Below are 18,528 nucleotides of genomic sequence, written 5' to 3'. Positions count from 1 at the left end.
TTAATGTCTGCATATTTTCTACTTCGGCCCGACGGCCATTATTTTCCTATCTTGAATACTTGTACTGAAAGTGAAAAAGGTATCGCTAGATGTCACTTAACTATGCCTATACAAATAACTCGCATTTACTGATGTATGGAGTTACAACTCTTCCCTTACTTATTCCTCTATGGTCGTAACTTATTACCAACGCGACTAAGGGCCGGTTGCATAAAAAAAAACACTAAATAACGCACGTAAAATACTTACGCACCGTGATACAATGCAAGCTTACCGAATAACTTGCCTCGTTGGATATTCATGTACCTACTAATACGACCATATCAACGCCAACGCATCATATGAACTCTGTAATAAAATTAAGAATGGAATACCTAAGCCGTGTCGTTTATATAATACTAGTTTTTGCCTGCGGCTTTCCATTCCTTCAACTATCTCCTCTTGAAAAATCACGTAAAGTCGTCGCTCCGTTTTGCCGTGAAAGACGGACAAACAAACAGACACACATACTTTCCCATTTATAATATTAGTATGGATATTCAACCTGGGACTGAAAAGTGAAAGATGTATCAGAATGACTCATGAGAACAAAAACTCACGTGGTAAGTTTTTACATACATTTACTTTTCTATTGGCATAACAATAAAGATTGTCTCCTTGACTACACCTTCAAGCATTTTCACAACACTATAGGTCTTTTGTCACAATGTTTATTATAATAATAGAGATAAAAACTTAAGAAGTGCTCCTGGTTCACGAAGTTATTTGCATTGTGTAATTTGTGGATCTTCTGTCGAAAACGAAATATGATTGTCTAAGGACCAGTGATCGGGGATTTGATTGCAAATAGGGAAACAATAAGCCTATTTACCTACATTTTATTTTATTGTAGTTTATTATATAAAAATATTACAGCAGTTTCTAAGGCAACACGAGCTTAAAATTGTACATTACTATTTCTAATTGGAATACCGCGGCGGTGCAACCAAATCCCAGTTCATTAGTAAGGACGCTTGCCACTCCAGAGGCCAGGGCCTGAATAATGCACGCTGCTAACCCTTTATTAAACTATCTTTCCTTATTGAACAATTTTCCTGAATTTTAGTTGATTTTTATAGTTTGCATGGATTATAAAATACGTATATATTTTCATACTTTCTGAAAATTGTTATAACATATAATATTACTGTTCATATCTAAAACACAATAAGAATACTGAATTTTGGAGTGCCCTATAAGTACTATGTAACATTTTACATTAAGAGTATACAGGAGACCTAACCGGTACATAATAATTAATAACATGTTATGAAATTTGCGAAGTAATACAAATTGGCAATGTTCTTCTGGTTTCATCTATTGAAACCAGAAGCACTTCCTATGCCTTGAAATCACGTCAGTAGATTTAAATCAGCGACAGTAATTATTCTTATCGCTACAAAAATATTTCTCGGTCATATTTTTTTAATCAACAGAATCATAAGGCTACGTTATAAGGAGGACTTAACTGACTTAAGTTCGAAGGTTCCTCCTAGCACGAGATGGTCGGAGCCGTACACGTCGTTGGGGAGCTTGCCCAGCGCCTGGCACTCGGCCGCGGTGGGCAGCCGCAGTCTCTCCACCAGCTTTAGGCTGCTGCAGCAACTGAAACAAATATTACATCTGAGGAATATATCACCTTAAGCCCGTAGGCTGGTTCTAGTGTCACGCGAACCGACCGCGCGGAGCGATCCGCACAGGATTAATAGGTATTAAATTCAGGGAACGTTTTAGAGTGAAGCGGATTTCACGCGGTCGGTCCGCGTAACACTAAAACCAGCCTTATATTACGAGTGACATGTGCTATTGTTAACTAGTTAATATACTGGTAATCCAGAGGCAAATTGTCGATCAGAGCGCAAGTGAGGATCAGTAGGCCTAGCACACTAGTTTGTTACAGCCTGTCGCGTCGGTGCGTCTTTTTCGCAGTTACATACGTATACAAATAGTGAGGATAAAACGCATCGGCGCCATATCACGCTACCGTGCTGATAACGCTGGAAAGCTGATCCCGTATTCCGGGAATTAGCGACAGGAAAGAATAGAGGAAGGTGGTGGTTTCGACGTATTTGACCTTGTTCCCTTACTATGGAAATAGGCTACATAGAAGAGGACTTTACTCACCTAAAGTAAATATAGTCTACCGTGACCCAGTTGTCCTCAGTGCTAGCCTCGTGGCTGCCGTCGTGTTTGACCTCGTTCCCTTATTACAAGACTATTCCCGTCTATACGATATGATAGGGAAGAATAGAACTTTACTCACCTAAAGTAAATATAGTCGACTGTGACCCAGTAGTCCTGGAAGGTGGTGGCCTCGTGGCTGCCGTCGTGTTTGACCTTGTCGTAGACGGAGGCCAGGTTGAAGCCGTGGCCCAGCGCGCCACTGTTGAACAGCTCGCCGTATTCTTCGCCGCGGCTGGACGAGCCGTCCACGAGCTCGGGCAAGGTGGACCGGTATTCCGAATTGTAGATCTGCAACAATACGAACACGTGAAGATTGTAACATTTACCTTCATGGCCAAGCAAGCCAAGTTGATAATCCTGTTAACTTTTGTTAGCGACCAATGATCGCCGTTATTTTTTTTTATATTGTAAAATAATACAAATTACTCCTAACTGTAATACATGTAAATAAAGTTAACTACACCTACCCTAACTCTTCAAATCACGATAAAAGTGGTGAGTTTTAAATAGCAGATTATATCAGTGTCAACAGTGGCAGTTTATATTGACTCATTTCCTGTACAATAAAGTTCGTAATGTATGATTATTGATTTTACTTCTCACAATCCATACTAATATTATAAATGGGAAAGTGTGTATGTCTGTTTGTTTGTCCGTCTTTCACGGAAAAACGGAGCGAGGAATTGACGTGATTTTTTTAAGTGGAGATAGTTGAAGGGATGGAGAGTGACATAGGCTACTTTCTGTCTCTTTCTAACGCGAGCGAAGCCGCGGGCAAAAGCCAGTAGAGTATAAAAAGCAATTGTATATCGCTTACCTGTGAGTTTAACAATTATTTACGAATATATAATAAAGAACAAGGAAAGCGAATACGTGGAAATAAATTTACCTTTGTCATACAAAAATCAGTAGGCAATCCTTTGGACCGGTTCAAGTAAACGGAGAGATGTTGGCAGTTATCTGTCACGCCGATTTTCTGCCAATCCGAACTGTCCCGGAACGGACTGGCGCTGTAAAAGATATACCTATTGTAATATTTCAAAATAAGTAATATCGTAGTGGTATCGTAATGGCACAGTATAATAAAGAGTACTATCGTACAGCATGGCCACTCCCGCTCCCCGCTGAAAATGGCCCACCCCCTCTCGGTTACCTCACAGTTACCGCCTGTCAAAAACGCGAACAGTCGACCTGTCATATTTCACTCATACAAGCATAGTACGCGTTCACCTATACGAGCTTAGACGTGTGCTAGGAACGCGCCTCTTTCATATATTTGATTGCCAGTGTCCGAGGTGTGGTAATGGTAATTTTTTTTTATTTTAATATTGTATAACTACCTTTATTAGTAGTGTTTGAAAATCTATATTACTTATGGTCATGGTTCATTAATATTTCTTGTATGTGGGTAGCTTTTGCACATTGTAATTTTTCCTCAGTCACCCGTTGACCACGAATGCTGTAAAGTGTTCGAAACGTCGGGATGAATTTTAAATTCATTATACGCGATTTAATCCGTTTCCATAGTTTTATTTCATGAGTAACTATCGCGGTAACCGAAGACAATATTAATATTGTAGTGTTTCTCCAATTCAACAGTATGGAAGGTTCATTCATTGACATTCCAATGTTTCGAAAATTTAGCCTAGTGTGGGGCCACAGAACAAATAATGTACCATTACCATTGTAATAATTTCTTATTAATAATAAACTATTCTTATTCTTATTATACTATAGGCAAGGATTATTTATATAGGATTTACATACTTCATACTAAGAATCGTGCCTCGATTTTTAGCGCCACCTATTAAATACTATCATAACTACACTGATGATGATTACAAATTTATTTTTTTTATTTTAAAATAAAGAAATAATTAATTTTGTTCTTATAAAACATAAAAACACGCAAAAATATTTGGGGAAAATATGATTTTGGCTACTTCCAGTCTACGAACAGCGCCATCTAGTTTTAAGCCTAAAAGGCCCATACATTTCAGGGGTGCGCTTTTTTGTATGGGCTTTGTCAGTCCAGTATAAAATCGTTGTTACTATAGGTATGATAAGGTGACGTTCGGATTACAAGGTTACTTACACAGGGCGCCCCAAGACTACATATAATTTGAAGTTGCAATCGAAATACATTCTTAAAATTACGTAGAACAAACCGAATTAAATTTCAAAATAAAAACCGTATTATGCAACATGCCAATCGAAAGACAGGACAAACCAAAATTCTTCTTATGTAGCACAGAATTTAAAAAAAGGGAACAACGTAAATTCTTTATATTATCTTTATCCTGTATTTTTTTTTAATACTACGTCGGTGGCAATAAAGCATACGGTCCGCCTGGTGGAAAGCGGTCACCGTAAACTATGGACGCCTGCAACTCAAGATGTGTCACATGCGCGTTGCCAACCCATTAGAAAATTGTACACTCCCTTTTGCTGTATTAAGTACACAGCAAAAAGCAGTGTACAAGTTCCAAGGTATTTAAGGTAGGTACTTTCCCTTCATGTCTCATAGTCTTGTGATACCCTGTGTCTACCTAATCCGGGGCACCAAAGAAGACCATCGCTCGCAAATTAAGTACCATTAGAATCAAGTTTAAGTTCATCCTCACTTTCTGGACACGTGGCAAACCAAGAACAAGCGGGCCTCTCGTTTTTGCCCAGAATATGCAAGTTGTGGAATGAACTACCTTCTGCGGTGTTCCCCTTGCGTTATGAGTGTTATGACATGGGGTTCTTCAAGAAGCAGGTATTTAGGGTTCTCAAAGGTCGGCAACGCATAAGTGACTCCCCTGATGTTGCTTACTCGTATGTCCATGGGTGGCGATGACTGCTTCCCATCAGGCGGCTCGGCTGCTCGTTTGCTGCCTATTTCATAAAAAACAAAAAAAAAGTTACAAAGGCTATATTTTTCGTTATTACCTGACGTGTCCTTTGTCGAGCAGCCTGACGACAGCACTATCCGGCGTCGAGTTAAAGTCGCCGGTCAAGATCACGGGTATGTGACCCGATCTGAAACCAGTCATTTTGACATGGTATTACAAAGTATTAAAGGAAATGAAAGTCACACACACACGTATTATACCAGCCACTGAAAACCTCAGACACCCCAACAGATTATTATTATTTAGAGTTAGTCTAGAGAATTTATTCTTAAATCGGTGTATTATTTCCAAAGATATAGCTGTTTCTTTTATTTTCGAAATTCTAGTTGATAGGTAACTCTACGTTTGTTGATTACGTATGTGTGACGTGTTAGTGTATCATCATGTTCCACACAGTTTCCTGGCAATTCGTAATCCTTATTGCAAAGACCTGGGGTTTAGGTATCTTATCAATTGTCAAGTCATACAAACTGGACCGGAACAAAAGTCGATAAGGCGATAATTTGTTACATATTATAAGAAAAACAACCCTTATTGCCTGAAATACGGTAGTGACATAGGCAACTGACATTCGCTTTGCAGTAATAGGAACTGCACTGTCGTATTTTTGCCATGCTAAATTGAACCTTATCACTGAGCCATAAGAGCGAACTTTTGACAATTCTATCTTTAATAAAAAAGAACCTGTATTATAACACTACCAAGTAGATAGCTATGCAACCCTCTATCAATGGTACAGTAACTTTTAGACCGGGCACGCAAAAAAATAAAAACTAAATACAAAAAACAACCGGCATTAAAATATAGCCTAATCGATTCTACTCTTGATTCTGAATAAACTGTTTTTTAGGTTTTCAGTGCATGGTGTAACACGTTGTATATGAACTTTACATTATCTGTTCTGTTCTTAAGATAACATTATTAATCGTACAAACTGATTATTTGATAAGCAAATCGGACCGACTCACTCTCTCCCGTTGTCGAAGTACGCAAATCTGTCAATTTCGGCCAGCAACACCTGCATCTGAGCCAGTCTGACGTCGGTGCGCTTCGGGTTGTAGAGAAGGTGGGTGGTGACCACCACTATAGGGGTGTCGGGGCAATGTCGAGGGACCAGTTTCACCATCATGCCTATGTTGTCGCGGTTAAGTATGGGAAGCTCTGGTTGGTAGAACTCCACCTGAAACCAGGATTGTGAACCTGCTTGACCATCTCAACAGACTTAGAACATAATGGTATAAAGCCCTGTGTGCAAGATTATAACCCCCTTATTCATAAACGTGTTCTAAAGTTACCAAGCCGATAAAGTTCGTTTGTCCTTTTCTAGCACACTAATACGTCGGAAAGGGACAAACGAACTTTATCGGCTTGATAAGTTTAGAACATGTTTATGAATAAGGAGGTAAGTATGTATGTGTGCTATAAAATTAAAACAGTATTTTTATAAATATAATATGACTGCATACATATGTTTTGGGGCAAAGTAATTTAAATAATGACTATCACATTAAAATACGGCAGCAAAATCGTATAATTAATTATAGTGGTTTTTAAAATAACTTTAAATCATGTAAATTGGAGCGCTGATGGAATTCTTTCAAACGGAAGCTCGCAAGTTCTTCGTAGCATAAAGCATGTACATATATGTACACACAATACACCAGTAGGTAAAGACTGTATCGTTAAGTATGAGGACAACTTTGAGTAGCCGTATTTATTTGCTATTATATTTTTTTCTTAAAACAAGACATAGGCTTAATAAGGCACATAATAAGGTTCACATTTTGTCCTAGAAACTCGACGTAAAGCAAGTGGTTTAGACAGTATTGACTTAATCCTCCCGAGTAACAATTACGATTCCGGACAAATGCTACTAGAAAATTCACAAAGTGCGTAAAAAACGATACGATTGCGAAAAAAATTGTACTGTGTGAACCTCAACGACATATGATCCACAAAGCAGAATATCTGGACATAGTCTAGCCATAGTTATTTTTAAGAAATAAAGTTCAGGATCTGTGTATGGCGGCCATTTAGAGAATGTGGCATGGTGCTTCCTCTAACTCCGACTTTGATGTCGAATTTAACTATCATACACTGTTTATATCGATTTGGTTTAGGCACTGTTCAAACACCGTGAATGTCAATTAGACTTTGGCCTATGGCTAATTTTTTTATCTGTTTCTCTCATCCTGCTTGCATCAAAAATTTACGACAATCCGGAACGTTGCTCAAAATAGCGTTTTTTTTAATTATATAAATTCACCGCATTTATTCTGCAAGTACCCAATTGAAAAACCATGAAGAGGACTCTTAAAGAATATATTTTGGCAGCATATTAACCTTTGTTTGTTGAAATCGTGCAAACAGTCATTGAAATATTCTCAAATTAAGCCAGATAGGGGTTGTCCGAAATTTATTTGCTAGACCTTAATGAAAGTACCATAAAGTCTCTAAAATAAAATAAAAATTAGACCTTCTTATATCAAATAGTGCTTACCAATACCTTCAGATCATACTCTCGGAACATAATAATATAAAATTATGCACATGTCAACATTTAGACGAGGTTTGTTTTGTCCTTATACTTATCGATACAGTCCTTACTTATATTTACGAAAGTAACATATGTCGCAATGTTTATGATTTTATGAATAAAAAGCATGAATGTTATAGGTACATAATATGTTATTGTTTGTTTTATATTATGTTAAGATAATTCGCGACGGCATATAAAAAATAGTAGACCTAATTAATATAGGTACCTAACCTAAAACATAGCAAATCATACATGTACAATACATTCAGTGCAGCTGACTTCATACGGGTTTATCCCCGTAGACGCTCTCTACATGCGCATCTCCTCATGTATTTGGCTAAGTTGGTAGCCCGTGGCAGGTACTGGTATGGTACTGAATCTATTTTTGACCCTATAAAATCCTATCTTAATAAAGCCTAAAAATTAGCGCGGATAAGGCACAATTCTGTACATTATTTCACTAGATAAATGAGATTATCGGTTTTCATTAGTATGGCGTGGCTGCAGCAAACAGGTTAACAAGCATAAATAAAATTAGAATAGTTATACAGTACACACATCATTATTATGTATATCGCACAAGCATATAAGTCACTGCTTAATATAATATTTGATTAAGAATTGATACACCATACCTATTAATTGTACAGTACAGCATATAATAAATTCATGCTATAGAATACAGACTTTATTTCATTATTTTACTCTCTTTCATCAATGTAACCAATGTGCAATACTGCGAGGAAACCACGTGGAGTACTCGTAAAATCTTTACATTAGTGAAAGAATACAGGATAAGTTTTTCATAATCCCACGCAGACGCAGTAGAAAAAAAAATTTGGCGTCTTTTTCCGTATTGTACTACTTTGCCATTCCCATGCACACTTCAAGTGTGTGTCAACGGAATCAAAAGGACTACACGCAAAGAGTTCGCGACGCAGAATACTCAACATTTAATAAGAGATAGAACAATACCTTGCTTGTGCCATTGATTAAATGTAAGAAGATTCTATTCCATAAATTAAAATGCGACTGCCTAACAACGTGCAAAAAGCCAATCTACAAGTTTAGTAATTAATGGCAATAAGGCATTTTTAGTGGCGCCATCTACTTTTTGCACGTTCTTAGGCGGTCGCATTATAATGTATGGGATGGTATAATCTTCTTATATTTAATCTAAAAACTATTTTTGGAAAGTTTTCCCAAAAAGTGAACGGGCAATTCCACGTAACTGTAATGTAAGTGACCACTTCATTGCATATTTTTTTATTTATGATGCAAATTGAAGTCTTAATTTATCTCTAGATAAGCCTACTTTCAATCCTTAGATAATTATATTGATATTTAAATTAGCACCATGAATAAAAAAACATGCAAATAATTGGTCACTTACATTACTCTGTTACATGGAATTACCCAAACCCTGATTTAAACTGATTTTGATTTCTGAATATGGTGTAATATTGCATTAAAAATTTTGACAACTACTTACACTGACAGTATCTTGCAATTCAAAAAGCGAGTGTTTGAAATAAATAGCGCATCCATCATGGCGGTGTCCCGTTTTCCTTTTAAATATGCCAGAGTAACCAATTTTCTCGAATTTTGAATAAAAACTGTTTAGGTGGGATGCTTGTACTTCTTGGAGACATAAAATCTGAAACATAAGCACCTAATCAACATGGAATCAGACTAAATCTTATTGGAGGACCGGAAATAGGCAACCAGATTTGAGTAAAAAAGACTTTGAAGATTCTATATTGCAGTAAAATTATTCATATCATATCATATACCTGATAACCTAACCAAGTTAAATATCTAAGCCATTTTTATTTAAACTCTAAATCAAATAGGAATAAAAGGTATTTAAGGTATTATATGAGTATACTCATAGGAATGGGGGACGATAATAGTTTACAACCCTCTGCATGGACAACACGGTTTATGTACCTACAAAATTGATCAAATGTACAATGACAGTGGAGTAGATACTGGACATGGGTCCATACTACTAATTTTACCTATCACGTGAACTAATTGGGTCAATTGTGTGACTTACTATAAATTAGAAATTAATAAGATAAAAATATGTTCAGTCTTACGTCAGGCGACAACTTCAATATTTCGTCATACAGTCGCGCCGCACGGATCTTCCACTTCAAGTTTCGAGGTGTGCACTCTGTGTACAAGTACGGGTGACATTCTAACAGGTACTGCGCTAACACGTTGTACGACACCACGCGAAACCTCAATGGGTTACCTGCAACAATTACATTACACTTACTCGTATACTTACATACTATATTTATTTATGATAAAAAAAATTTCTTAATGGCTTGTTTTTGGAAAGTTTATCTTGCTTGTATTTTTGTATTTCATCAAATACCTAATTTAAAAAACTAGTGGCTGCTGTCTTCTCAGTGTCAATCTTTCAATAAATAATAATTCATTTGAGAAATATTAAAAACTAATTAAGCTCCATTCTGTTAATTTTTTGGGGATACAAACTCGTATACCAAGTATGAAGAGTTTCATTAAACTACAATGTGCCACAGAAGCATTTCCTCAGTTTCCATATTTCAAGGATTTGTTTTTTTTTTTTAAGTTAAATAATCCAGAACAATATGCATATTACTGCCCTAGCCATAAAATTCCAATTACAAAGATATTTTTTATTAGCTTTGATTAAATTTTTTTGCCATTATTTAAGTAAGTAGTTCATGTGCTCTTCTTACTCCTTTATGGCATACAGGTGTGATCATGTGTATGTATGTATTTAAGTAAGTAAACCCTTTATTGCACCACCAATATAAATACACAAATATCAAATATAAAAGAAAGCACAAGAACTTATCCTAGATTATTTACCATTGTTGGTCTTCGTAGTTTTGCCAGTTGACTCCCAGGTTCGAAAATCTGGTGGTATATTAGAAGAATTTGGAGATTGACTAGCACAACTTGTAGACTCTCTATTGATATTGTCCTGCCAGGATTCAGAGGCACTGTCGTCATCACTAGAACTAATAAATTAAACAATTTAGAAATGTATCCACATGTAATAGTAAAACTCCCCAACTATAGTCCAAAGCTCCCAACTATGGCCCATATAATTATTAGTTCTGCAAATATTTCACTCAGGTATTGCCTTTTACTATATTTTTTGTAATACTAAGGCTGACTAGTAATATAAATGGATGAAAATATTCGGACTAAACTAGTAGGACCAATGGCAATGATACTTAAATTCTTTTGAACTTGTTGACCATACATAGTTGCAGTACTTGCAGTATTAGGCTATAACTGGTGAGTTTTATGGTAAGTCTTTTTTAAGTTTAAAATACTATTCATAATCATAATGTATAAATGTTATTAAAGTAATGTAATTTTGTGCTTTTTCATATCTTTTGTATCTATCTACACTTTACTTTACAATATAAAAACTCATACTCACATTTCAATAAATTGTCCTCCGTAGCTAACATGGTTTGGAGTGGGTTGCCAAGGTTCACTCATTTGTTTAAGGTTATTTAAATCATTTGATTTTAATGTAAGTCTCTTCAAACGAAACCTTGGCTTTGCATTTGCATGTGATTGCACTTGCTGACTTGCTGGGATGTATATCTGTCCAAAATTTGATATTTGAACTCTGTCCACAGTGCATGACTTTCTCTTACAACTTAAATGTGAGTATTTTCTGATATGTGTCCTGCTATTAAAATAATTTGATGTGAGCAATAAATATCTGCAAAACCTATCAGTCAACTTCTGCATATCGTTACAAATATATAGTAATACAAAATATACAACATAATTATTATGCAATAGACAGATCAGAGTAGGTTAGCTACCAGAGCCGTTAACATGCATATATATACATATCCACTATTACAGAGTGGTTAGAAGAATTTCAAGAAGAGGCATGGAATTTGCTCTGAGTCTTATAAGTCTTGACCTGGAAAAGAAATACATTAATTTAATCCTGAAATATTATTTCCATATTCCCAAAATTGTACCCATTTAAATAAATATACATTGCTAATAAATATAAATTGGAAGTCAGTACTTTAAGCAATTTGTTGTAAAAAGACAGGAAAACACAACTGACAAACATTATTACAACTTGCCATATAAATTAACAAAATGATATTTAATTATTTGAGTGATCTAGTTAACAAGCAAATTGCTAATCTTAAATTGCAAACACTTGTAATGATTATTTTAAAAGCAGTTGGTAATGTTGAAGCAGACCTTTTACTATTTATGAACCCAATGAGATTGTTGATTACGTCTAGTTAGACTTGACGTGTTTAGACTTTGTTTAGGACTAAGTGACCTTGAATCTATGTATATACGAATTTTGAAAAATTGTATGCATGATTCTGTGTATAAGAAGGTGATGGACAAACAACCACAATGATGTATAAATTAACCTAATGTAATGTTTACAACACTGTACATTATATCCCTAAATCACACACGAACTAATGGAACGACAAAAGATATTGTTAGTTTAGTGCCTAATTGCTAACGCAATCTATGAGAAGATATATGTGTTTAGTAAAACAGTATTAGACGCTAATTATACTATTATGCGTATTATTACACATGCGAGATTAGAATTGCTTCAACTAAAAATAACAAGAAAACCTCTCCAATTCCTGAACTACAAAACATTCGCACCATACATGTAACCTTAGAATGAAAACGATGAAATGTGTCCCACATCAAATAATAACTTACATGCATACGAAACAAGACTGTATTTAAAGCCAAAGAGCAAAAACCATGATGACGAATAATATTTTCCAAGTCTACGTACTAGAACACTAACACATTTTTGTTGACCCGCCGACCTCTTGCAAGCAAAACGCAAACTGTCAGCAGTGTCAGCTGAACAGAACTGAGGGAATGAACTGTCATCGTAATCGTGTCATAAATGGGCGGATTTTTATTTTGTTGCGTGTTTTGTTGTAGCGTTTTGAAAAACTTGTGTTTTTACACATGTTGTTAGTTTGCATGATAATAATTGTTTTTTCGTGTTCATTAGTCATTCATCTACATAAAATTCAATGAAATTAATAGCATTTTTGTAAAAACTCAGAAAAAAATGAACTTTAATCGGTGTTTCTGGAGCTGGGTGATCCACTGAGTTACAAACTTACTAATGTATAAAAATAACAAAAAAAGACGTATATATGTGAAATCTTTTATTAATATTAGAAATCAAAACAAAATGAACTTAAATTTAAAGAAAACAGTAGAATAAACACAAAAGGACCCTCTAAAAATCACTTTTACATATCCACTGAGTGACATTGTGGTCAAAAAACTTCAAAACTTTTTCGTAAAAACATAAAAATCTGTAGAAAAATTTACTATAAACTCCTATTAAATGTAAAGAAGATGTTAAATTTATATAATATCATACTCACAGGTAGGTAAGGCTAACAAAATCTTATAAAAAATTAAATTTACATCTAAGAAAATGCTAGGACAATTTCTCAGTGGAACGTAACATAAAACTAAGGGTGCGATTAACATGGAGCTAATTTAACTACGTCAAACAATTAAGCAAACTGTTTTTTACGTGGATGTTAATATCTCAAATACAAAAATAAAAAATTAACTGAGCCCTTTTCAGAAAAAGTGTACATATTCAGTGTCTTCAAAATATTAACTTTTTGGACTAATTTTACGCCTCACGTATGAAAATTGAGGCCCTTAATTTAGTAATTTGTTTTCTTTGTATATTGCATCACATTCATGAAAATAATTAAATTTCCATATAAAAAAGTGACGATATTTTTTTTTAATGTAATATGATATGAAAATATAAATGTGTACTTATAACGCGGCTTTATCGTTCCACTGAATTACTTTTTCATCCACTGAGAAACAATATTTCTCAATGGAACGTAACGGTTACGCCTTTCAGAAACAAAATTCTGGTTGTAAATTAAATTATACAAACTCTTCCCATAAACGTTATATATTATTAAAATAGATAAACTAACTAGTAATATGAACAGGTAGTTTCTTAATAAAATATACAATATACCTTCGAAAACGTAGTCACTATGTGGAACTCAGAAACGGACCTCTAAAACACGCTCGAACAAATACTTCCTTCACAAGTTGTGGCGTGCGACTGACAACAAATAACCAATATGGCGTACACGGCAAGACATTATTATGTTGCCAGAATAAAAAATAACCTACCACTTTAGTAGTAAAATAAGTAAATATTGACGAAATTTCTCCGTAACTCAGTAGGATTTTCCACAGAGCTACTTTTTGTGGTTTATGTTTGAAATGATTTTTTAGTATTCTAAAACTATTTTTGATAAATAAAGCGTTGTTTAAATTAGAAATTAATGTACAAAGAAATATTTAAGTAAATAAAAACATATTGTTATGATACAAAAATAATATTTTAACGCCTATGAAACATAAGTACTTCATGGTAGGACATGGGAAAAACAACACTTTTGTTGACTTCAAACAGAAGTTTTTATTAAAAATATGACTAATATTTATTCAAAACTAATAATTTCTGAAAGACAATTTATTTATTTATGCATAAATATCAAACGCCTGTAAAAAAGTGATATAGAATTTGTGCAATATTTGTCAGAAGAGGTAGGACATGCCAAATTTGGTACCATACAACAAAAAAAAATTTGGCCAAATTACATACTACGCCAGCGCTACGAGACGCAGCGGTAGAGCCGATGAGCGTACATGACACAAACATGACACGATCTTGGTCCTTTCTGCACCGACTCAGGGCCTAAAACAAAGAGTAGTATTACCAACATATTATTCACTCAGTTGCTTTTGGTAGCTCTAATTACCAGCTTATCAACATAAATACTTCGAACACAGAAATTTGCCAGACTCTTTCTCTTTTCATCCAACCAGTACATTTTGATTTACGCGGTTACAGAGCGTCAGGTTAGTCAAATGAAATTTTAATTATTATCATAAGAATAAATTGAGGATGTCGAGAAATATTTATTATGATTGATCTTGATGATCATCGTTATTCTTTGGTTTTAACGCAAAGAGAAATAATTTAAATGAGATTTTAACGTCGAGCAATTTTATCGCTTTGGAACATTACCTTGTCTTGTCTGTGATTAGAAACGTCAAACGAAACGAATCGGAGAAGTCCAGCTGGCTATGGAGATTAGAGGGAGGAGCGATATCTTTAACTATCAAATGTGCACATATAAAAGAGGAGATAGGTGGCGCGGCAATCGCTGGTACATAAGGATTTGACAATCTCTTAGCCTTCTCGGTAGTAACCCCGCCTACGGAGCAAGAGGTCCCGGGTTCAAATCCTGATGAGGGTTTTTTATATGTTTTTCTACAGATATTTTTTCCTTATTTTATTATTATTCATAAATCTTGTTACAACATTAAAATTAAATTTATGCGAAAATAAAGGAAATTTCATTCGAAAGACTTACAACATTACCTAGGATGGGACAAACAATGTAAATAGACATATCATAAATAAAACAGTAACTAAACACAATTAAAATACACAAAAAGATAATTCAAATAAAATAAAAATAATAACAAAAAGACCGCTTGTCAGGATCGAACCTGGTTACATCTGCATACGAAGCAAGCGCACTACCACGGGACTACGTCTTGACATGTACAACTTGACGAAATCAGCCTACAGAAACGAACGTCTAATGTCATGTCATGTTCCTGTCCATTGAGTGACACATGCGCTCCTAGCGGAGAGATTTGTAACTTCAGCTTAACACTGACAGCCGGTCATTTTTGCGACTGTTCTACTTCGACAGTTAGGCTTCCTTTAAATTCTACATTCCATACAGCTGGCGCTCGGATTATTGTGTTGTATTTATTTTGGTGTTTCAAATTGGAGTCCTTAAATTTTTGTTGTTATGTAGGTAATCTTCTCAAATAAGACACAAGAGTATTGCACTTGTTAGTCTTATAAATAATCAGGCATACATGTGGAAATGTATATTTTGTACTGTTGTTAAACATTGCGGCAGGTTGATTTTATGATTGATAATCGTCAACCCCTGATTCATATGTATTTTAGTGTATATGTATAATATATTATTTTAGATATGCAAGATAGGTACAATTCACAAGGACACTTTTACTTTTTCCAAATGCGTACAGTCGATTTATATACGTCCAAAAATATTACAATTGCCCAATGTTTTTTTTTCTAAATATAGTATAATATAACATATTATTAGTATATACGTTGTATCTGTATACAAATGCCGATAACGCATTATATTTTGATATGAATAATTGTTGTGTGTGAGTTTCTTCCATTCTGTATCATAATATTTTTGGTTGATTTACAGCCACTGTGAACCTGAAATGTTGCTGCTGTAATATGCAAAATGTTTAAAATTGAGTCATATGTGACACCAATCTTGCTAAGCTATGTTGATAAATATGTACGAGACTTCAAGCCAGCCGATGCACAAGTAAGTGTAAAGCTGGACATCAGTTAGCCACCATATTTAGTTGAAAAAAGATTTTAAAATTAATTATATATTTGTCTTTGCACTATTACAAATTACTCAGTCACTGTTATTAATGCATCATTAACAATGTACAAATTTGCAAGCTGTATATGAACAGCAGAAAAAGGTGAAACTATTGTATTTTTATTAACCTAAGACACTTATTGTACCCTTTTTCTGTAAATAAAGTATTTCTATTTCTGCTTGACAGGTATCCCTATGGGGTGGTGGTGTGGCTCTACACAACCTGGTACTCAAAGCAGATGTATTGCAAAAAGAGGTTGCCCTGCCATTCACCCTGGTGTCAGGACGGATTCATGAACTACTTATACAAGTTCCCTGGACTAAGATAATGTCAGAACCTATTGTGGTGACCATAGATACAATAGGTAAGTATTCTGGTCATCACAGCTGTTTTTACTGTTTGTTGTAAATTGTTCATGAGCTACTAATAACTTTTTGTAATTATTGGTCAGGGGTTAAATTCTAAATATTTAGAGTAGGTATGTATTGGTCTTTACCATATTGCTTCATTGTACTTTGAATTATGTATGTGTTGTTTATAAGAAAACCTTGACTGCTTAGTCATGCATGACAAATTTTTTTTTGTAAACATTTATTTTAAAAATGACTTATCTTTGTATTAAGATATAACTGAGACTATGGCTTGCCGAGACTAGTCGGCTGAGACTTCATAGAACTTAATTTGCGGCTGAGAATCTCGGTTGGACCTACTTTGTACCACAGAACTTTATTTATATAGAAGAAACAAGTTCATCTATTTGTATAGGGGCCGAGCGTGTCAAATTTTGTACTGAAGTTGTTTCTTGCCTGTAATTTTAAATATGTCTCAAGCTCTTGATTGTTCATAATTTTTGTGTTGTTGCAATTGAATATCACGTAACGAGGCATTTTTTATGTTTTGATTGACTTCAACTTACAAAAATTGACGCCCGAAAGCTGCAAGCTGCGATTAAAGACGGACAACTCAGTGGATTTCACTGAGTTCATTTGACACGCTAAGTAGATACGTTTGCTTGATCTATGGTATATATGACATCTGTGCTTTGTACTGTTGGTTATTACATCTGTCAAATAGAAGGTATTTATGTTTTGGGTAGTAAAATGCCTATAGTATATGTTTTTGTGATATTTGTTTTAGAATGTGTGCTAAGTCTCCGTCCACCAACAGCATCAGAAGAAACTCTTCCTACAGAGTCCCCTAGGTAATATAAGCACTTTTTTGGCATTATAGTATAATAACATAACTATACCCTGTACTAAAAATAGTTTTAACAAATTTTTTTTTCACCAAAAATTACAAAAGTCATATTTTTTGTCTGTTTTTACATCCAAAATGCATGGTTAAATCTTTCGGGCTATTCTGGCCCACGGTATGTCCCTTCTATCGCAAACCATAGTGGATGTGTTCAGGAAGAGTAAAGATATAGCTGTCCTTTTAAATGTTTGTCTGTCTGTACCTTAATGTACATAGCATACCTTTTCTAAAGTAATAATACTACACAGTTTGTATGGTGAACAAATTAGAATCCTAAGCCTTTCTAGAACCCTGTCCTTATTGGCATCTGCTTTATTTGTCTGTTTGTTTGTCCGTCTTTCACGGCAAAATGGAGCGACGCATTGACGTGATTTTTTAAGTGGAGATAGTTGGGATGGAGAGTGACATAGGCTACTTTTTGTCTCTTTCTAACGCGAGCGAAGCCGCGGAAAAAAACTAGTTTACCATAAAAGCAACCTGAAAATTTACTTGAAAAGGTTCTACAGTAGCCTAGGATTCAAATTGGTTGATTGTACTACGAGCAGAATGAGCAAGCCTTGTTACAGGTCGACAGTGGTGGAAGCCCCGCCGGGCTACATGCAAGCGCTGGTGCGGCGCATTGTGAGCAACATATCGCTGCGCGTGCACCACTTAATCGTGAAGTACGTGCAGGACGACATCGTGTTGTCGCTCAACGTGAAACATCTGTGCGTCGAGAGCGCCGGCGTGGATTGGGCGCCTGCGTTTGCTGGTACGTTTAACACGGTTGTAATTTTACACGGTGAACAATTTACTTGTTAAAACTGAGGTTCAAAATTTTTTAATCCTATGTTGAGAGATAGAAATAAATACCAATTGACACTTTGTCCCGCGTTTAAGAGCATTTTCAGAATTTGGGTACCCCCAATTAGCAAAAGTTGTTAACAATTGTTTAAAGTTAAAATTAGCTCGCTGTCAGTTTTGTGACGACCATTAATCATAAAATCTGTCTAAAAATTTACTTTTTTCACATTCTGAATGTTGATTATCGCGAAAAGTTTATGTAATTAACACAAAAACAAT

At 35.0% G+C, this 18,528-nt stretch overlaps 1 protein-coding gene across 10 annotated transcripts; it reads right to left on the bottom strand.

Moving 5' to 3' along the window:
- Positions 1-603: 603 nt before the first annotated feature.
- Positions 604-12,549, bottom strand: LOC125241425 (protein angel homolog 2). 10 transcript variants are annotated; one of them, XM_048149909.1, is made up of 11 exons: positions 12,400-12,489; positions 11,508-11,611; positions 11,111-11,368; positions 10,528-10,679; positions 9,762-9,919; positions 9,152-9,316; positions 6,089-6,300; positions 5,158-5,247; positions 3,113-3,233; positions 2,303-2,511; positions 604-1,644 (listed from the first exon to the last, which is right to left on the bottom strand). In XM_048149909.1, the coding sequence occupies exons 3-11, from the start codon at positions 11,170-11,172 to the stop codon at positions 1,491-1,493; spliced, it is 1,323 nt and encodes a 440-aa protein (XP_048005866.1). In that variant the 5' UTR covers positions 11,173-11,368; positions 11,508-11,611; positions 12,400-12,489; the 3' UTR covers positions 604-1,490. The 10 variants fall into 10 exon arrangements, with proteins under 10 accessions (XP_048005866.1, XP_048005867.1, XP_048005869.1 ...); XM_048149910.1 differs by lacking the exon at positions 11,508-11,611 and having other exon boundaries at positions 12,479-12,549; XM_048149912.1 differs by lacking the exon at positions 11,508-11,611 and having other exon boundaries at positions 11,111-11,365; positions 12,479-12,537.
- Between the last annotated feature and the right edge of the window lie 5,979 nt (positions 12,550-18,528).

The sequence above is a fragment of the Leguminivora glycinivorella genome, chromosome Z (assembly GCF_023078275.1).
Source record: "Leguminivora glycinivorella isolate SPB_JAAS2020 chromosome Z, LegGlyc_1.1, whole genome shotgun sequence".
In the NCBI taxonomy this organism is placed as follows: domain Eukaryota; kingdom Metazoa; phylum Arthropoda; class Insecta; order Lepidoptera; family Tortricidae; genus Leguminivora; species Leguminivora glycinivorella.
Note: the sequence above shows the minus strand (reverse complement) of the source record. Positions and strands in the feature narration are given on the sequence as shown.